Raw genomic sequence first — 19,223 nt, 5'->3', positions numbered from 1 at the left:
TAAGATTCCTTCTGCTGCCGGTGGAAATGGAGGCAGACAATGACCTTGTGCCGGAGCTGTTAGGCACTGGAGCCCATTGGCTGTAATTGCTTGTCAAGCAGCAGACATGGGGTTTGACAGAGCTGTTGGCCGGTGTAATCCAGGTGTTTGCAGCGTCAATATGGGCCTTTCTGATGGGAGGCTGGGAAAATAGTCTCTGACCTACGTGTCCCTTATGTATCAAGCTGTAGCCTATATCCTGTTAACTGCAGTGCTGTATACCATGTGGTTGGATTTTTGTTATTATGGTGAGATTTTAGATCCCTACTGCTCACTGACAAAGATTAGTCCAGGACTTAACATCACATAAAACCAGTTTATTTTTACATTTAAATAAAAAAAATGTTAGTTTCTTTCTTAGTTGTATTGCCTGCGTCATTAAACACATGAAACATGACAGGTCACAGACAGTGCTATGTTTTTATATTTAACACTGCAGCTGTGATTTTACATTCACTCTATCTACTGGAAGGCTCAGCAACAAAAAGCATGCTCAACAAAATGTTCAAACATGTCTTTAACTATATTTATATTTATATAAATGACAAAGATGTCAGGCAGCTCTGTGTCTTCCATTTTATATTTCTGCAATAGTTATAAAGATTTGTTGCTCTGGTGCTTGAATGAAACAGTATATGAATAAGCATTTCTCATTGTATCTACTTTGTCCCTTTACAGGTATAGTACTATCACCATATTTCATTTTTTATGATTACCTGAAGGTTAAAGAGGGATAAAATGTATGTGTCTCATCTTTTTGTCACATTTTGTCTCTGGTTTTATTCTTTTCTTTTCTTTGAGCACTTGAAAATGATGAGTTAGACCTCTACAGGCGAGATTAATTCTGCACATAAATGAGAAAGCTTTCCATCTGTGGCTCGCTCTTTCAGTCACCTTGTTCTAGTCCATTATGACTGAATTCACAGACACTCTGACCCTGGCAGTGTCGGTGTAATTATCCTAATGAGGTCTGATACACCTCTTATGCAGTCAGAGTGTATTCTCCCTCTCTTCTCACTGTTGCATCTGTGTGTGTGTGTGCTCATTTGTGCTATGGCTCACTTTTCAACTCTGATGGCCATCACTTTTTTTTTTCCACACACACAACTTTGTGCAGGTTCCCCTCCTTTCGATTCCCCCTCTGCTACACTGGGTAAAAGAAATAAATTGGCTTTCACACAGAGAAAGAGGCAGGAAAAAGAGAGAGACTGTGTGCCTCGGCATAATTAGTTCCTGGCTTTTCATAACTCATAGGCTTGGAGGAAGTCATACTCTCATATCATCATATCAAAGAGTATCAAAGGATATAAAAATAAGTCCACATTCAGACATCAGACTCCACAGTGTCTGGGTGTCTGGCCTGGACAAAATCCAGTTTATGACAAGAGATCAGAATATAGTGCTGGATCATGTGTGCTGTTCTAGGCAGAGAAGAGATCAAGCTGTAGAAGTGCAGGTTAAAGACTGAGATAGTCCCACTGGTGGCTTTTAGACTTTTAGATGAATTACACACAGGCTCAAGTGAAGAGGAGCTTCTCTCATGAGAGTGGTGTTATGGGCTTTATGTCACAGAAGATTGTATCTATTAAACCTAATATTGCTTTCTATGTTGATATACAGTGAATTACAACTCACTGGTATCTTTTGTCCTAAAAGTATTATGGAAATATGCTACACATGGCTCGGGTCAATCTGGTCCTTATTAAGATCCCCCTTTGGGAAATTTGGTTCTTACATTTCTGTTTAATAAAGTTATTGCAGGAACTAATATATTTATAGTCTTTGGTTGTGTGAGCCTGAAGGCAGAACAGTGCACCCTGGTTACACACAGAGAGAGAGAGAGAGATCAGTATAGATCCGTTCTGTCAAAGACAACTGATTCTTTTGTGTCCATTCAGGACAGTTCAGCCAATCTATGACAGAATGAAAGGGTTGGATCAAACCTAGAAGTCAAGCTCAACAAATCAAAATTAACAGCTGACCACACCTGATGGCTCAGCTGACTCTTCATACTCTATTTGAACTCTTCTTCCTCTGATTCTGCAAGCTGCTTTGCTTCTTTCTCACCTCACCAGAACCACCTTTCTATGGTCTGTCTGGCATTATGTTATATTTCTTGTCAGTGATGCTGCCCTGTTGTATTCATAATAAGTATTATTGAACATTTTGTTTTAAAAGTCCATTAAGAATAGTGATTAAGAATACTGATTGTTATAGAAAACACAGAAGTAAGCTCCATTGTAGTGTAGTTCACATAGAACAATTGACTAAAACAAGTACACAGCCGATATTAAGCACACCATGCTGAACCAGAGTAGCTGCAGGCTTTCTGATTAATATACAGGCATTTCCATTCATTTTTCTGTCTCTCCCCACAGTGCTGGGAGGCGTGGAGTCACGTGGTGTGCTGAGGAAGATCAGTGACATGTTGGAGGTGATTATGAAAAGGATGGACAGCCTGTCCAAACTCGACAACACCTCCACCTCCGAAGCAAGACGCCTGGATGAGCTCAGCTCTGCTATCAACAGGTACACGTCCTTCATTTATCGTTGTTAGTTAGATTCACTCCAAAAGTGGAGCAGAGTTGGTAAAATGGCCTTTATAAAATGTTTGGCTGTAGTTAACTTACTTTAAATTAGACCTGCACACCTTCAGTATTAGTTCATCCATTTATCCTCCTCACCTGTACATAGTCCTGGCGGCAGCTGGAGCCTATCCCAGAGTAACAACTATCAGACAGTGTACCAGTAGTAGCTGGAATAAATAAAGGTAATATGTTGATATTTCTAAAATGTGGTAGACAGACTTCAAGTCTAGTGAAACTACTGTATTAAAGATGACATCCTTGTCATTCACACTGTACATCACCCTCTGTCTCTGCCACAGACTTCCATTTTCTCTGCTTTTACTCCTTGCCATATTATATTTTGCTTTCATTTTTCCCTCCCTCCTACCTTCACTTGTGGAAATTGCTGCCCATTACCTCAGATTCACTGCTGCAAACAGACAAGTCTTGTGTGACCTTGCTGCTGCAGCTTTTATTTAAACTGCTCTTCTTTTTTTGCCCGGTTAGCACCAAAACATCCAATTTGTCTTTTCTATCTAAGGTTGTCTTTATTCCAACTTTCATTTTCAAACAGCCTGACTAAACAGCAGGAGTGATGTGATACACACTGACAGAAATCCCCTCACTTCCTCAAACCTTGTTAAATGATCCCAGATAAGCGCTTAGGTTCAGATCTGCACAGAGGCGCTAGAGCGGAAGGATGGAATGATTAATACAGTCTGACGTCGGTGTTAACAGCAATCAATGTCTAGTAATGGGTTGTTTAATGTGGAGGAAGCTGTTCTACTCTTAGGCCATTACTGAGAAGTGCCCTGCTTAGGGTTTAACCCTGAAGAGGACGGTACACTACATCCATGCATTACTGTTCATGTATTGCTGTAGATAGAGACCAATGGTCAGTGAGTAATTAGTTTTAACACAAGATGAAATCAATGCTGTGTAACCCTGCTCCACTTTTAAATGTGGTTAAGCTACAATTTGCCCTTAACCACTAGACTTACTCACACACTTACTAGCAGATAGCAGACTGATAATGAACAGTTTGCCTAAATGAGTTCAAAGTACAATAACAAATGACAGCACTTTATACCAGCATTACATAATTAGACTAATTACATCATAAGTAGTGCAATACTGATATTATTTTATTATTTAATTTATTATTTATATAATCTAAAAATCCCTCTGCATGCTGTGATAAATTCACGTTGTGTAGGACTGAAGGTATCAATGTGAAATATCTCCATGGTAACAACTTGCAAGTGTTTGTGCCTATGGTATAATTTGTGCTGCAATTTGGCAATGTTTACATTATCCCAACCAGTTATTTTCACATTCTCTGAACAGATCTGCTTAGTCAGTTTAATGAAGAGACTTTGGTGTGTTGGGGTTACAATACAGTAAGGTATGATTAGTAATTTTTGATGGGAGGCAGCACAATCTTTTTATATAGCCTACTGTGTATATAAAATGTTATTTAAAACAGAAGTGATTGTTTCCCCAACACCACAGTCCATGTAACTAGACTATAGTGGTGACAGTGATCCCTAAGCTCTTAGCTCTTGCTGGAAATCCTGTTCTCATGTTTGTTTGCAAATATTAACATATTGCCAAAGTAAAATCCACCATGTCTCCCAATGACATGCAGATCAGCAGCATCCCCGGCTACAGACACACAAAGGCCAAATGTAACATTAATGGCAGCACACAGTTCTGTTTATACATTTACTTACTAATTCAGTATCTACAACATAAAGAAAATTCTTACAAATTTCCAATAATTTATGTGAAAAAAACAAGCTCAGAGATTGTCACCTAAAGTTTTGCTACAAGCAGTACACACTACATTGTTTAATTTTTTGATGATTTCTCTACCCATCAATAGCAGTGCTCTGTGAACAATACAAAATCAAATCACACTGAGGGTAAGAAAATCCATTGAGTACAGCTATGTTTGGTTTGCACTGAATGGATCCTCAGTGTGGGGCAGCTATAATAGCTGGAATGATGGTTTTTCAGAAGGCAGTGAAAGATTATTGACTAAGGGAGCTTGGTACATACACACATGTGTACACACTCACTCTCATGGACAAGCATTTTTTGCTTTGATAGAAAATAATATGTGGTCAATAAATGAATGTGTGACAGGCTGCGTCATGCAACCTGTCTGTGTTGGTTTGTAATAAGTAATGGTTGTTAAAACCAGTTTGTGTGTAAGACCAGGGCACAGACTCCTGGTGGAGCACATAGCCTGCAGAATCAATGGCTCACACACACACGCACACACACACTCTCTGACAGGCACAACAGTGACAACTTAGGTCTCTTCTCAGTCCAATAATTTTTATTCTATCAGTCGTTCCCTCTCCCTTGCTGCCTTTCTCTGTTATGTTCTCTCTACCTTCACTTCACTATCTCTGCCTCTTCCTTCACACTCTATGTCCGACCAATCTTTCTCTTTCTCTTGCACATGTGCACCGAGTGAGAGAGTGTGTGTAGGAGAGGTAGGTGGACATGAGCGATGTGGTAAAAGTGTGATTTTTGCCAGCAGGGAGAGGAGCAAATGGTAAGAGAGAGCTTCATAAAAAACATATCCCAAATCCAGGCCAGTCAGGCACGCAGTCACAGAAAGACACATACACACTGGGCGGCAGTCTCATCTCTGTGTGAGCTTCATTGGTGCTGACACACTCCCATGTAGCGGTGAATGGGACTTGATGTCTGAGGCCCCAGCCTGCGAATCGCCCACGGGGCAGCCACTCGTTAGAGCGGAGAATGGAGGGAAGTAACGAGGAAGGGAGGGAAGGGGTGGGACAGCAGAGAGTCTGAGAAAATGAGGAAGATGAGGAAAGGGAAAAGAATGCAAAGTTGATTCACTCTGTTTTACTGTTCAGTGGGCGAGAGGGGAGATCGGCAAGTCTCCCCTTAGGCATACACTCTCTGAGAGATCAGTGCTCTGGCTTGGCTTTACCTATTTCTCCTCCCCCTAAGCACCCATCTAAGCTTCATCAGTAACAACACTTATCCCAGAGGGCCTTTTTTTCCACAGCACTGAAGTCATTGTCAGGGCTCTGCTGGAAGTGGTCAGCAGAGGAAATGTGTAAATTCTTTTTTTATTTCTCTTATTGATTTCTTTCTGGATTCTCCTGCTCTGTGGAAAAATGTCAACACTTGTGATTACTGCTGTTTTCTGGGTGTATTGTGAACACAAGCACAGCCCTCCTACCTTCCAGAATAGCCGCAGGGGGCATGCATTTCTGTGGGTCAAACAGTGACGGAAGGCTTCAGTACGATCAGAAAATCAGGTTCGTTTGTTTAGCTCTGAGGCTGGTCGGACTCCTAAAGCAGGTGCTAAGTTACAGCAATCTGTGACAGATCGTAAATATAAGTGAGGCATGTTTATGCTTTATGTGTGAATATAGGCCTTGCTGCAGTATGTGATGTTGGGAATAATAAGTCAAACGGCATACAAAGAACCTTTTTACGTGGACCTCTTCCTATCATCCTGATATGAACCTGCCAGATCTGTTCTCTTCCCCTCAGAGGGTGAAGACCCGTTGGACAGTGGTAGTGAAATAAGAACATGAAAACACATTTTTATTTGTCTCCATAGAAAGTCTCCGTCTCGTTAACATTGATTTTCTCTTGCTGCTCGTTGCCTCTTTTCAGAGCCTACCACTTCTCCTTGGCATCTGTCAGTAGATTTGCTCTTGTTGTTTTTCTCCCCCAATGCTTTCCTCCAGTTTTGTCTTCTCTTTGCTCTTCCCCATTTCTGTTTTGTTCCTCTGATTTGTAAAAGAGCCAACTGTCTACATTCATCAAAAGGGAAGAAGCTTCATTGCGAGCAGCGTGCAACAGTGGCCTATCAAATATGTATATCCTTGTATTTCTTTGATCATAATCATTGCTTTATGTTTTTGTCAAGATGTTTTGTTGGCTTCCACACAGAGGCACAGAGGATCTCTCTATTTTATCCTCTGTCTCTTTTTTAGCACAAAGGTCCCCCTTGGTACTTTTGGTCTCCATGCCTTTATTTTCTGACAGTTTTTATTCCAATTTTTTCCTCAAGTCTCCTAGTGTGTGTCTCTTTCAGACAAGTTTTTTTTGTACAAACCTCTTCTTAAGTCTTTCATCCATTTCCCCTTCCCCGACTTTGTCCTTTCTCCTTATCTTCATCCGCCATTGAAGCAGACATTAGAGGTACTTTTGAGAAATTGTGTTCTATAGGGACCATCTTACACACCATGCCCCCCTAAGAAAGTTTTATGGGAACGGGGGTTGCCCAGCTTATTAAGGCGTTGTCCTCAAGACTAAATACACTGCAGCTTTTAAAAAGGAGGTACCATGGCTGCTGTAATACTCTCCAACATCAGTGAAATGTTCCATTTAATAATATTAAAGCTTGAGTAGTATTTAATAGCCCAATACAATGCTGCCCCTCATTATAAGACAATTTAAAGTTATATGTTTCACTAATGCATGCACTGTATTTGTTCCACAGAATGGATGAAGGAAAGTTTATTGATTTCCGTTCATTAAAACATTAAAACATCTTTCATACTGTAAAGCCACTCATGCAGCCTACTCTGTGTTTCACCATTCCTCTAATAAAAGAGCAAACAAAGCAGTCGCAATACGGTTTCTTTGTACTTTCTATGGTCATATATCTTAATGGCATCAGAATCCAGTGCACCATCCTGTCAAACCAAATGGAAGTGCGAGTAGTTAATGTCGTCAAACAGTATAATGTAAGATTTCATCTTCCTGACTTTCATAGCAGTCATGTCTTTAATATATCCAGAAAGATTGAACACATGGTCACATGGATGGATGGATGAAGAGTAAACACAGCTGAATAGTGTAGGTTTAGTTTAAATACTGATTTTTGCTTTTAGTCTTTAACATTCCTTTGTCAGTGTAGAACGATGCAGAATGTAATATTTTTTAACATGTATTTATTACAACAGAACACATAAGAAAACCTCAAGAGGAATATATGAACCAGCTTTGCCCAAATGTTACCTCCTGCCCTTTATTTCACAATTTTTCCTCACACTTTTCTCATGTCTACATTCAGACAGCTGTTACCCTTGAAATATACATGCAGTTGAGAATAATGACATGTTACAAGAGAATGCAAACACATGTAGGGACGTTTACAAGTGACACTTACAAAGCTGTTAATGGAGCGTGGAGACTGCTTGTGCCTTTGATTGCTGCCTCCTTTTTAGTGTTTACACATTGTAAAGCAACAAAAGCTTTTTTTCATATATTCCCTTGGTCCCATGTTTTTTTTTTTGCATCTTCATGCAGCTGCTGTTGACATGTAGTTAGTTAAGCAGCCTTGAGTTTTGCATGCATACACAAACGCACGCACGCACAAACACACACACATGCATGCGCACTTGCACATGCATAATCAATCATTCGGATTATCATTTGTGATGATGTACTATGTACTATGCTGCATTTAAGACTTTGGCTAGAATGAGGGTTAACCATCTGCTGATTTGACAATACAGTGAGACAGGAAGGCACGCACTCACACACACACAATGCACACTGAAATTGAGTCATTTAAGTGGACATAATGGGCACAGCAGTGTGTGTGTGTCTGTGTGTGTGTGCGGGTCTAGCCTTGCGTTGCATGGTGTGCTGTGTAGACATGCAGCCTGGTGCTTTAGAAATACCCAGCACTACAATAAACACACAAACAAACACACACAGATGCACACTTATTTTCCACACATCTTATTATGTGAATGGGAAGTCTCTCACCCTAGAGAGGAAGTGGTATTAACAGAGCAGGTCTTTTTCTATTTCACGCTCCAACCAAGTGTCTACCAATTTGCATCTCCTACTAACACTTCTGCATCTGTTGAGATGTAAAACGAGAGCACGGTGAAGCAGAGTAAGAGGGGCACACAAGTGAAGGTGGGGAATAACTGAAGAGGAGGGATAATAGCTCTTGAATGAAGGGAAGAAATAGGAATTTAAAATAGGGAAGAGTTTTTTTTTTTATCAGAGCGTGATAGAGATACATCAGTGCAGAGGTGCATGAGTTATATTCATGACACCTTTTGTTTTAAATCAAGTTTATTGTGCACCTGTCATTGTTTGCTTTTCTTCATTCTGCATTTTTATGTGTGCAGATTTCAACCAGCCGGCCTGGTGGAGAAGATCCAAGCTATAGCCCAGAATGTCTCCAACATGGCCATCAGGGTGGAGCAGATTCTGCAAAACAGCGTGATGCAAGGCAGAGGTACAGTATTGTTTTCTGTGTGGTGTGTCTCCAACATATTGTTATTATGATATGTATAACTTAAGATTACTTTAGGTTTATTCAGTCTATAGATTAGATAAAAACAAAAACTGTAACCAACCACTCTTCCTGTAGTAGGGAACGTTTTTAGAACCGTGTTTCCTGACAGTGACATTTCAAAGCACTTATTTTCTTGTTGTTTATGACATTAAACCATGTCTTAATCCAATTTAAAAAGTTAAAAATAATTTTGAGTGTGTAATTTACCATTGCTGTTAAGTGTGTTAATTATAAAGAGCCTAAGGAATTAATATAAAGCATTAAGTTGCATAAATGTAGCCACAGGCAACACACAACATCTGACCTATTCATCTTTTACTTTTTATCCCAAAGTGAAGTGAGTTATGCAGAAAATCAAGCATGCACAAGAAAAACGTACACAGTAAAAAGAATCAGACAGAGCAGACACTGGCAGACACCCAGCACCATTGGCAGTATAATCAATAACCAGTACTCCGTTATAATAATCTATTTTTAGTGTAATCCCTTCAACAGAAAAGAAAAAAAGAACATGCGAGTAATTCTTCAGAGATGTTCAACTTGAAGCACAGCTGGACTCACACACAGCTGTCTGCTTGTGTTGGAGTGGATCTGTGGAGCTGCAGAGCAGAAGAGAATACAACAGATCACAAATGCACAGTCAGGGAGAGAGAGAGAGAGAGAGAGAGAGAGAGAGAGGGAGAGAGACCCAGGCGCTGGCGCTGTCACAGGTCGATTTTCCCACCCTAATCACCATATTTTGTCCCTACACATGACACATAGTTACATTTATGCTTGATGGCCATAACAGAACATAGCAGCCCAATAATAATAAACAGCCCAATACAGCTGCAAAACTTTTCACTCATGGTTGGGGTTACGCAGTTAAAAACTGCAGCTACTGTGGCAATGGGTACCGCACCCGTGAACACATAGAGATGCAGCTGAAGGGATTTGCACACATGAGGGTGAACTCTCTTATGCTCAACAGCATAGTTAATTTGTTTGCTTGTTTTCAGTTTAACTCTTTTAAACTTATTTTAATTGTTTTTTTCAGTTCGGTCAAACCTTGAAAATGTTACATTTACACACAGCATATTGATTTTATTTTTAGTAAAGTAGAGAATAGAAAGAGATAAATGTGAGTAATCCAATCTTAATGTGGTGTAGAGGCTAAACACTGTAGTCATCTCTGTATATCTCATCTCTTTTCTGCTCTTATCCAACCCGGTGGTTTTTGTGTTGTCCTACTGCTGCACGTTTTTAATCAAAACCTAAATAATACCCAACATTATTTCCTCCTTTTTGTCCTCTCTCACTTTTCCTCTTGAGGGTAATTGCCCAACTCTTTACATGAGGATAAAATGAGCATTACATCTCCTTTTGTTTCTCCCTGCTGCCTCTGCAGGGACAATGGCACGCGCCAAAATAAGAACACTGCTGCTTTCTCTAATCACAGATGAATTGAAACACTGCCGGCAGACTTTATTATCATACGGCTCAGTGGCGGTTTATTTATCTCGTGGTCAGGCATGTGCGGGAGGAAATGACTGGAGAAAGAGACCAAGAAGACGTGATTAGAATTTCCTTCCCTTCAAGCACTTGACAAGACTTTTATGTTCTGTCTTGCAGTGACAGGAGTCAAGTTTTTATCTAGTTAGTTGACCGCATTTTCAATTGTTGCTATCGTGCTCGCTGTGATCATATTTGTAGGCGGTGTCTGTGTGTATGTGTGTTTCTAGTCCATGGAGAGAAGCCCCGGGGAAGACTTATGTGGAGAAATGTCTCTTTTTCATTAGGCAAATGGAAACAGACTCAATCTTAGAAAAGGCAAATTTGTTGCTCCAGAGAGGGGAAAGAATGAGAGAAACTGGGGATTTAAAAGACAGTGAGGGACAACAAAAATCTGAAAAAAAGCTGTATTTATTCTGCTCAGACAATACGATTCCAGTCCTCTCTTCCCATCACTCTCGTCTCCTCACATCCGCAGCAGAGGGGCAGTTAACTAAGTCAGTGGAGCAATTAATGCAGTGAGAGCAGCCTAAGTGAGCAGACGTACTTGCTAGCATAACCTTAGGCTGGTTGGCAGCGGTGGGAGACAGGCCGTGCCGCGGTGTCGGGTCCAGTGAATAGTGTGCACTGCAGTACAGCAGATATTGCTGCAAAGGAGGGGAACCAATGGGATTTATTTTATACACACTGCACAGCACATGTGTGACATACGCTGTAAAGTCAATATCGCTATAAAATGTCCACAGGCGAGTTAACAAAGGCTGTTAATGTGAGTGATACTGTAACCTCAGTTCTGAGGGGGGAGCCTGTGGGTCAAATCAGCTCAGTCATTTTGATTAAAAAAAAAAAAAATAAATAAAGGCTGATTTTAAACAGGCTTTAAGCACCATAGGCTGCTAAATGAGCTGATAGATATTGTTACACTGGCTGATTTTTGCTGGAAGTCTTATCTGCACTGGAGAATAAATATTCACATTAGAGCCAACTGATTTAAGACAGCTAAGCCAGTGAGTCCACAGATAAGTGATGCTGCAGTGAGTGCGAAGGCACGCATGAGAATTCGGAAATACAGTAAAGTAACTTAACACTTATTAACGCCTATTTCAATGGAAGTGATATTACAAACACATGATAAACGTGTTTATTGTTGATGGTAACATTTTACTTATGGTGTGTTTTCAGCTGTGAGAGATGGAACGTCAAGTCAGTGTGAAGTACCACGAGACCCCCGCTTTCCAGAGTGTCCTGGAAAAGTAGATGTGAGTATTTTTATTATTGACTATACTGGTGTCAACCGGTTTAAGGTATGCTATAATAAATGTATTTAATAATTCTGCTTAATTCACTGCATTATTGTCTACAAGGGCAAGCTCTTTGGGTGATTATGCAGAGAGTTCAAATTATCCACTACCTCAGTCTCAAGGATTTATCTCTCGGGGAGATTCAGGAGGACATGGTGGCAACTCTGAGGATGCTCCTTCTTTCAGCAGCGTGAAAAAGTTGGCTGCTAAATCATCTAATGGCAGAGAGCCTGGAAATTGACTCCGGGCATGAAACGCGTGTCACTGTCATCGCACAGAAGACCACTTAGACCGCCTCATCCAACGAGGATCCTGCTGTTGGAATACTTGGAAAACGTATACTACACTGATCAAGAAAACTCAGTGTGGTAAGCTGTAAAGAGGAGTCAGCGCTGCAGCTCCAAAGTTCCCTCAGACTACCACCTCACACATGATGATGCAGAGGACTGTGTTATTGTGTCTTGTATGCTGCTAACATATCAGTCACCACAATGGTTTCACATCCTGATAGCAAAAAATCTTCAGGAAACTTTTTTCCACTGATATCCTCTTTCCTAAAATGTTGTTGGTATAAATTTGTATGTGCACCAGTGTGACCTGCGCCTCTGCTCTCTGTATGTCCTCTAGTGGATGCGTGCACGGTGGACGTCAGACCCTTGCTATGCCTTCTATGGAGTCGACGGTTCGGACTGCTCCTTCCTCATCTACCTGAGCGAGGTGGAGTGGTTCTGCCCCCCTCTGGCCTGGAGGAACCACAGCAGTCCCCCTACTCAGCACACTTATCAGCCGAAACCCACCAGGAGACATGTAAGGGCAGTGTTAACAAACACATATTGCAAAAATACACCCAGTCACAGATCCATTCAGAAGCACATCTACAGTGGGTGAAGCCTGACAGCTGATGGATGCTCTATACTCCCATAAGTGTTGTATATGGCTCATCACCTCAGCACAGCTGCTAACAAAGCTGCTTACGAGCACTGTGACTGTTTACATACATAACATTAACTTTAGTTAGCCGTGCCTATTACAGTGCTGTGATGATTTTATGAGCATTTTTCAGTGTTCCGACAAGCTAGAGATGCTGCAGTGGAAAAAAATGTCATTTTAGGGCAGCAGCTCCTTTAGAAATTAAAAAAAGGATCGTGAGGGTGGAAATGAAGGCCAAACGGTTTAGGTGAATGCATAGAAAAGACTGATTGCTAACATACATCTTGTATTATACATATACTGGCTAGATAGGCAGGTGGTTTCCTCAAAGGTTCACTGCTTATTTTATATTCAATGTTTTATATAAATAAAAGAAATAGTCAGGAAGGCTTTAGATAAGTTTTTTATTTGCTCATGGAACTGACAGAACTGTTTGTTATTACAGTCCTTTTAAAAACAAATATCCAATCAAAACATTTTCTTCCATCCTTTCATGGGTTACATATTGTTGCCTTTGTGTTGTAGTTGCAGGCAGCCTTTTATCTGACAGAAAATTAAAAAGTGAGTGGTGGTAATTGAGGTTGCCCAGTTGTCAATTTCATGTCCAGAGTACCAATTAAAAAAGGGGAGAATAAGATTCTTTTTTTTCTCAGAAGATGCCTTTGAGAAAGAAACACTCTGCCCATAATACTACATAATAGTTGACCTTCATCTGACTGATTGGGACTGATTAATTAAAACAAGTTGAATCGTACCCCTCATTATCCCTTTCTCACCTGCTCCGTTTACAGTATTGACAGTTTTTGATCGTAGGCTGATGAATCAGCCTGTGTTTTTTAAACATTAGCTGGTTTCCTCAAAGCGCAGCTCAAGGTGCTCTCCAGGGCAAACCTCTGCAGCCAAATGAAGGTGATGTAGATGCTCAAAATATGAGATTAGGAATGGGCCTGGACAGGATTTCACCATTGGTTTAGGATGTTGTAAGTACTTAAAAATGTGTGTGTGTTTTCTCAGGTTGGATTTCCTTTAATTACTTTGGTAGGAGTAAAATGTTCAGCTGAAGCAGAGTGTCAGTATCGATGAAGACTGATATGTTCATCTTGCCCAGCGAGCCAGGGAGATTACAGTCTGCCTTTGTTTTTTTTTACATAAACAGGGCCGAGCCAGGAATGTTTCTAGAGAGAAAAATCTTTCATTGTTTCTAGCATTAGTCTGAACCATGCACTGTATTTTGCTGCAGCTTCTCTTTATATTTATGATTGACAGATTAAAGTAAAGCTACAAGCTATTCTCTAACATATGTTGCTGAAATTGTGTTAAACTAAATTGATTCTCTGATGCTAATGCCAACGATAAGTGGTTTATTCTTCACACTTGAATGTAGCTATATTTTTCAATAGCTGTATTGCTTTATCATATCTGCCTTCTCACATGTGTCCTCCACCTTTTCAGGCTGCCTTCCGCACAGACCTCTCTGTACTGCTGGACCAGGTCGGGACAGGAAAAGAGTCCCTCAGCTTCATGAAGCGCAGAATCCGCCGTCTCACACAGCAGTGGGCAACAGCCGCCAACCGCCTGGATGCCAAATTGGAACAACGCTGGAGGGACCAGAAAAAGGTGATAGAGACAAGAGATTAGATGAAGATGAAGGTTTGCGAGAGGATGTAATAGAGGGAGTGAAGCTTTTTGAAGAAGTGGGAGGCAGGAAACTCTTGGTGACTCTTGGTGAGAGTACAAGAGCCACCATCTTGAGAGCATATGAGTGATGTGCAATACTCAGCATGATTTAGAAAAGCTTCAAAAAGTGATTTTCCTCTCAAGTAAAACAGCTTTTTCAAATGCTTCTTGAAGCGTCCCTGTTAGAATGATAATAGCTGGTAGAAGAGAAATGATAGAGGAGATAATTATAGGCTGCCGTCCATCACTGCAGTCTGTGTTTCTTTCCTGTAATTGGTTGGCAACTGTCTTGATGTATCTGTTCAGAATACGTTTCATAGCCATAGATCTTTACTGTCATAGCAAACTGTAAAACAACTGTAAAACAGGCTCATTTATTTCCCGCTGGGAGCCATTCTAAAGGAGTAAGTGTGAAAGAGAGCGGGAAAGAGATGCAAGGATACATGAGAGAGAGGAAGCGAGAGCGAGTAAGGAGGTGAGGGCTGATTAAGATGAATGAGTGGGATTATGACGACATGCCAAGCATGTGTCAGTGCTAGAGGGAGAAGAATAGGATGGGAAAGGAAAGACGAGCGGGGGATGGATGGTACGGTAGAATATGGATTAGTAAAGGATTGATGAAGGGAGGGGTGGTACTGCTGAGAAAACCCAGGTGCCTGTGGTTTTAGAGTATTTTGCTTAAAAATCTGAATAATATGCATCATTTAAATTTGGATATGAGCAAAATCCCAGTGTTTTAGGTGTGATGATCCTTTTTGCATTTTTCACCCCTTTTAATTAAGAAAGCACTGATAAATGCAGTTTGAGCTCACATTCTGCCTCTTCTATCCAAAATATTTCTCTCTGGCCCCATCTTTTTCTAAAATAAGTTAACAAGAGTGGAAATAGTCCTCTGTCACCGTGATTGATGTTCTTCTTTCTTGCACTGCACTGAGGGGATTTGTTATCCTCTATCATGGCTTCTTGGCTGCTTGAACCGCCTATATGCCTTTACAAAGTGCTGCTGCTGCTATCTCAACAGCAGATGTCCTGGTGTTTGTTAGAGTTAGCCCTGGCTGTCTAAAGCTGTTTATCACAATAATTACTAACGGAAGTAAGGGGGGAAAAATATGTTTATGTTGTCTCTGTCAGTCTGTGTGGGTTTGTGTTTATGCTTGACTGTTAATTGGATATCATGTCGATGAAAGCCAACAGCTGAAGCTCATACATTTTATTTTAAAAATGGAACCTCTCTCTCTCTCTCTGTAGCAGACATCTGGAATATTTTTGACTGTTAACTCTCTGGCTCTCATTTAAACTTAAGAAAAAAGTTCATTCACTTTGAGAAGAAGAGCACTCTTTGATTTGAATTAAATGTGACCTTAATAAAAACACATTCTCTGAAGCCCTGCACTTGCATTTAACACAATCCCTGCCTCCAATGGCAACTTTAACATTATGCATGCGTGTGCAGTCTCTGCAGTTCCAATGGGGTTTTGTTGATTCAGTCTTTCTTTGTTTGGCTGTCTCTTTTGATTGTAAGCAGAGTGAATGTTTACTCAGAAGAGGAATGAATTAGTAGAGACACTGTGGAAGCAGGACAGATAAAGAACGTTTCTTTTGTTTTCATTTGTGTGACTAACCTGCCAAATTTCTTAGTGTTTGTGAGGTTCAAAAAGAACGGTCAACCCTTTACTGCAATAATAATATAGTTTTGAAACTTAATCAAATGGCAGGTTCAAACAGTTCTACCGTCATAAAGAAGCAAAACCTTTTTAAGCAACACAGTGCTGTTCTTCTTTGGAGACACGTTTAGCAGAAGCTGTGTTCTAATGGAAAGCTTTTTAAAGATAATATTGCTGATTCCATGACCCTGACCTCCTCCTATTAATCTGCCACAGTGCTTTCACTATCTTTCTGTTGTTTGTTTTTGCATTGATGCATCTGTGCTTCTTGGTTTGCATGCATTGAATGTTGTGAGTCAGCATGTGCCAAGTTAATTGGCCTTCTCCCCGTATATGTCCTCTTGAGAATTGCTTGACCTTTGACTGATTAAGTGCAAACAGTGTAGGAGACTAAAGGGATATGGAAAGTCAAGTGAGGAGTAAGGGGTTAAGAAAAAAAAAATGTTAGCGTCCTTTGTAGCTGTGCATCGTTTTTTTCTCTCGTCTCTCGCTTAAGATTATTTTCCTTTAGGACAGCCACTTTTTCTTTGACATGAGGCAGGTTCGTTTCCACTGAACCTCTTAAAATAGAACTATTGTGTCCATATTTGAAACTGTGGTCACCATCCACTTTACATTTTCGGTTTGTAACACTTTTTTGTCCACACCCGCACAACAAAAAAGCTCAGAGCTGCACTCTCCCACCAACAACAGCCAGAGTATGAGCGCCTACCTCTAAACTTTGAGGTTAATTTTTTCATACAAAATAAACTGCAATCCTATTCAGCAAATCTTTACATTTACAAAAAAGATTATCTATGGTTTGGACATCGGTGTGCCGGCCAGATAGAACAGTGCTGTGGGCCGGATTTTTCTACACAATAAGTAGGAAAGATGTGAGCAGCAGCAAAGAGGAATAAGTGGCATGAAAAAAAAATTTGAAGGAGAAGGTGATATTAAGGGTAGAGTTGCGACGGCTGTCAGTGCCAGCTTGTGTTGCCACCCATGGCCTTCCAACGGACAGCTGCGACCTTCTCAAGGGCCACTATGCATGAGAGAACAGGGTCTCTCACACACACACACACACACTCAGACGTTGATATGAAGTCCTGCATTAACAGATGCTGAGACAAGCATTAGCATTCCTCTGTCGTTAGCCCGTTAGTGATGAGTGGAGCAGAGCAGAGCACTGGAGTGCTACCACATACTTGAGAGCCACTTCTGTTCTCCTGCTCTTATATTCACCAAAGACATTCCAAGGATTTTGCTTAGACACACAGTCATATTACATAAAACATTCCGTGCACAAATAGATTTTTATCCCAGTCATACAGTCACATTTGAGCATTCAGAACAGGGAATATGTTGCGGGAAACAGTTTGATTCATGGTGTAAAAGGACAATATGTGTGACGAATGAAGCTCACAGTGTGTTGTAAAGGTGAGCAAGTTATTCTGTCTCAGTGGGTTTGGTGGGTCTTTGTGTTCAAATCCCATGAGATGTTAACTGTAGAGCGCAGCTTTAGATCTTGATGAGAATCCCCCAGCTCACAGTGAGTGAGCATGCATTTACGCTTAACACACACTCAGGATTCCGACTAGAGTTTATTGATGTATCTCGGCATGAAACAAAGGCACGCAAACAAAACAAAACAAACAAAATTCAGAATGTTTCATTGCACTCAGACACACTCACACACACACCATCTGGGAGTACCTTAAGTCCACTGTTTAAAGAGCTGCACTTTATCGTCTGTGTGCTCTGATTCCTGAGGGAGGCAGCTGGCTGTGACACAGGAGTTTATGAAGAACTGCAGGTTCACTTCCCATTGTGTGCCTTTTTCTAACTATTCATCTTCATCATCCAGTGAGAGCATAAGTAAATATGCTAGATTGCCTTCCTGGTGGTGTGTGCTGGTGTGTCTCTCCTTTGTTCTATCTATCGAATCAATCTCTGTGATATAAAGTTTACTTCTCTGGATGGTTTTCATTGAGCTGCATGGTAATGTTGACCCCAAACACTGAAATTAACTTTACTAAATGGAAGTAAATACAGCCTATTAGAACAAAAGGGAAGTCTCCCTTCAGCAGTATAGATCACGAGCGCCAGCAGGCTGCCAGGTTTTACAAAGCACCCTCAGTTTCTCCCTTATTAACTTTGCATTTGTGTGTGGATGCCAGTTTTATAGGATCCAATCCACAGTTATTCAATTTTGTTGCCACAGTGTGAGATTACTCATTTTTATTTAGCAGTTTCACCGTGCTGCCAATATGTGAAACTCAACTCCTTCTGTTTCCATTTTTGTGTAGTCGCCAGTGTTGTCTGATATACCCTATAACCAACACCACCTGCACCACCAAGAGGGTGGAATAGTGTTGGCGCCATGTATCCTCACTTTTGCCATCTGCCACCCAAACTGTAATTAAATTTCACTTATCTTTTTTTTTTTATGAAGCAAAAGTTAATAGAGCAGGTTTATTAAATCAGGGGATTTTTCACGCCAGCTGGAGTCTCACTGGAGCTTGACTCGGCTGCGTACACACCGTCTTCCGGTCTTTTACACATTATGTACGTCATGTGAGGACATCGGTGGAAAGACTGTACTGGATGGACACCACAGCTGTAATACTAGGGATTACTCTCTTGTGGTTGTCTGCCTCCACTAACCAGTCAAGTTGCATCATTTTTGTATAGACAATTAAGTTGACTATTAACATTATAGGATTTTTTTTTTATTGATTCATTTAGCAGCTTAATAGATGAGAGGTATCCCTTAAGAGATGGACCACAAGGCAAAGAACCTATTAATCCAGTGGCCATTCATCCAGAGACAAGAAGGGTTTTATACTTTATACAAAAGGTGTCTTATGTGTGAATGTTTGTTGTGTGCAGGTGTCTGTGTTCGCTTCTGAACCTTCAACATTAGAGCATAGTGACAATGTTAAGAGGAGTGAAATAAGAGTGCGCACTGCACTTCTGAAAGGCTCTCTGAAGCTTTTAATCATTACCGCTACAGTTAGGAATTGTAAAGGTACAGACACAGCATGCGCTCATGCTCTCACATACAAATGGAGGCCTGTAATGAGAGGCAGAGACAGTAAGCAATCACCATGAAAACTTTTTGGCACTCTCCTCACAGTTGGCCTTAAGCTCATTATGTATGTTGCATGGTCAAAGTTGCGGGCTTCATTTGCCAGCGAAAGCAGCTGGAGGTGTTCATGCTGCGTTAGTTAATCAGGATTACTCAACAGAG

The 19,223-nt window shown here is 40.7% G+C and overlaps 1 protein-coding gene across 2 annotated transcripts in view; it reads left to right on the top strand.

The window, feature by feature from the left end:
- LOC114436353 (alpha-1,6-mannosylglycoprotein 6-beta-N-acetylglucosaminyltransferase B-like) overlaps nt 1-19,223 on the top strand; it is an 84,189-nt gene that overhangs the window by 27,370 nt on the left and 37,596 nt on the right. For both annotated transcript variants that reach the window (XM_028406586.1, XM_028406578.1), the window contains exons 3-7: nt 2,418-2,568; nt 8,759-8,868; nt 11,602-11,678; nt 12,348-12,527; nt 14,103-14,267. In XM_028406586.1, the coding sequence (XP_028262387.1) occupies nt 2,418-2,568; nt 8,759-8,868; nt 11,602-11,678; nt 12,348-12,527; nt 14,103-14,267 (683 nt within the window). The remainder of the gene's footprint in view (nt 1-2,417; nt 2,569-8,758; nt 8,869-11,601; nt 11,679-12,347; nt 12,528-14,102; nt 14,268-19,223) is intronic.

The sequence above is a fragment of the Parambassis ranga genome, chromosome 1 (assembly GCF_900634625.1).
Source record: "Parambassis ranga chromosome 1, fParRan2.1, whole genome shotgun sequence".
Taxonomy (NCBI): Eukaryota; Metazoa; Chordata; class Actinopteri; family Ambassidae; genus Parambassis; species Parambassis ranga.
The sequence above is the reverse complement of the archived record's forward strand: the minus strand, read 5'-3'. Positions and strand labels throughout refer to the sequence as shown.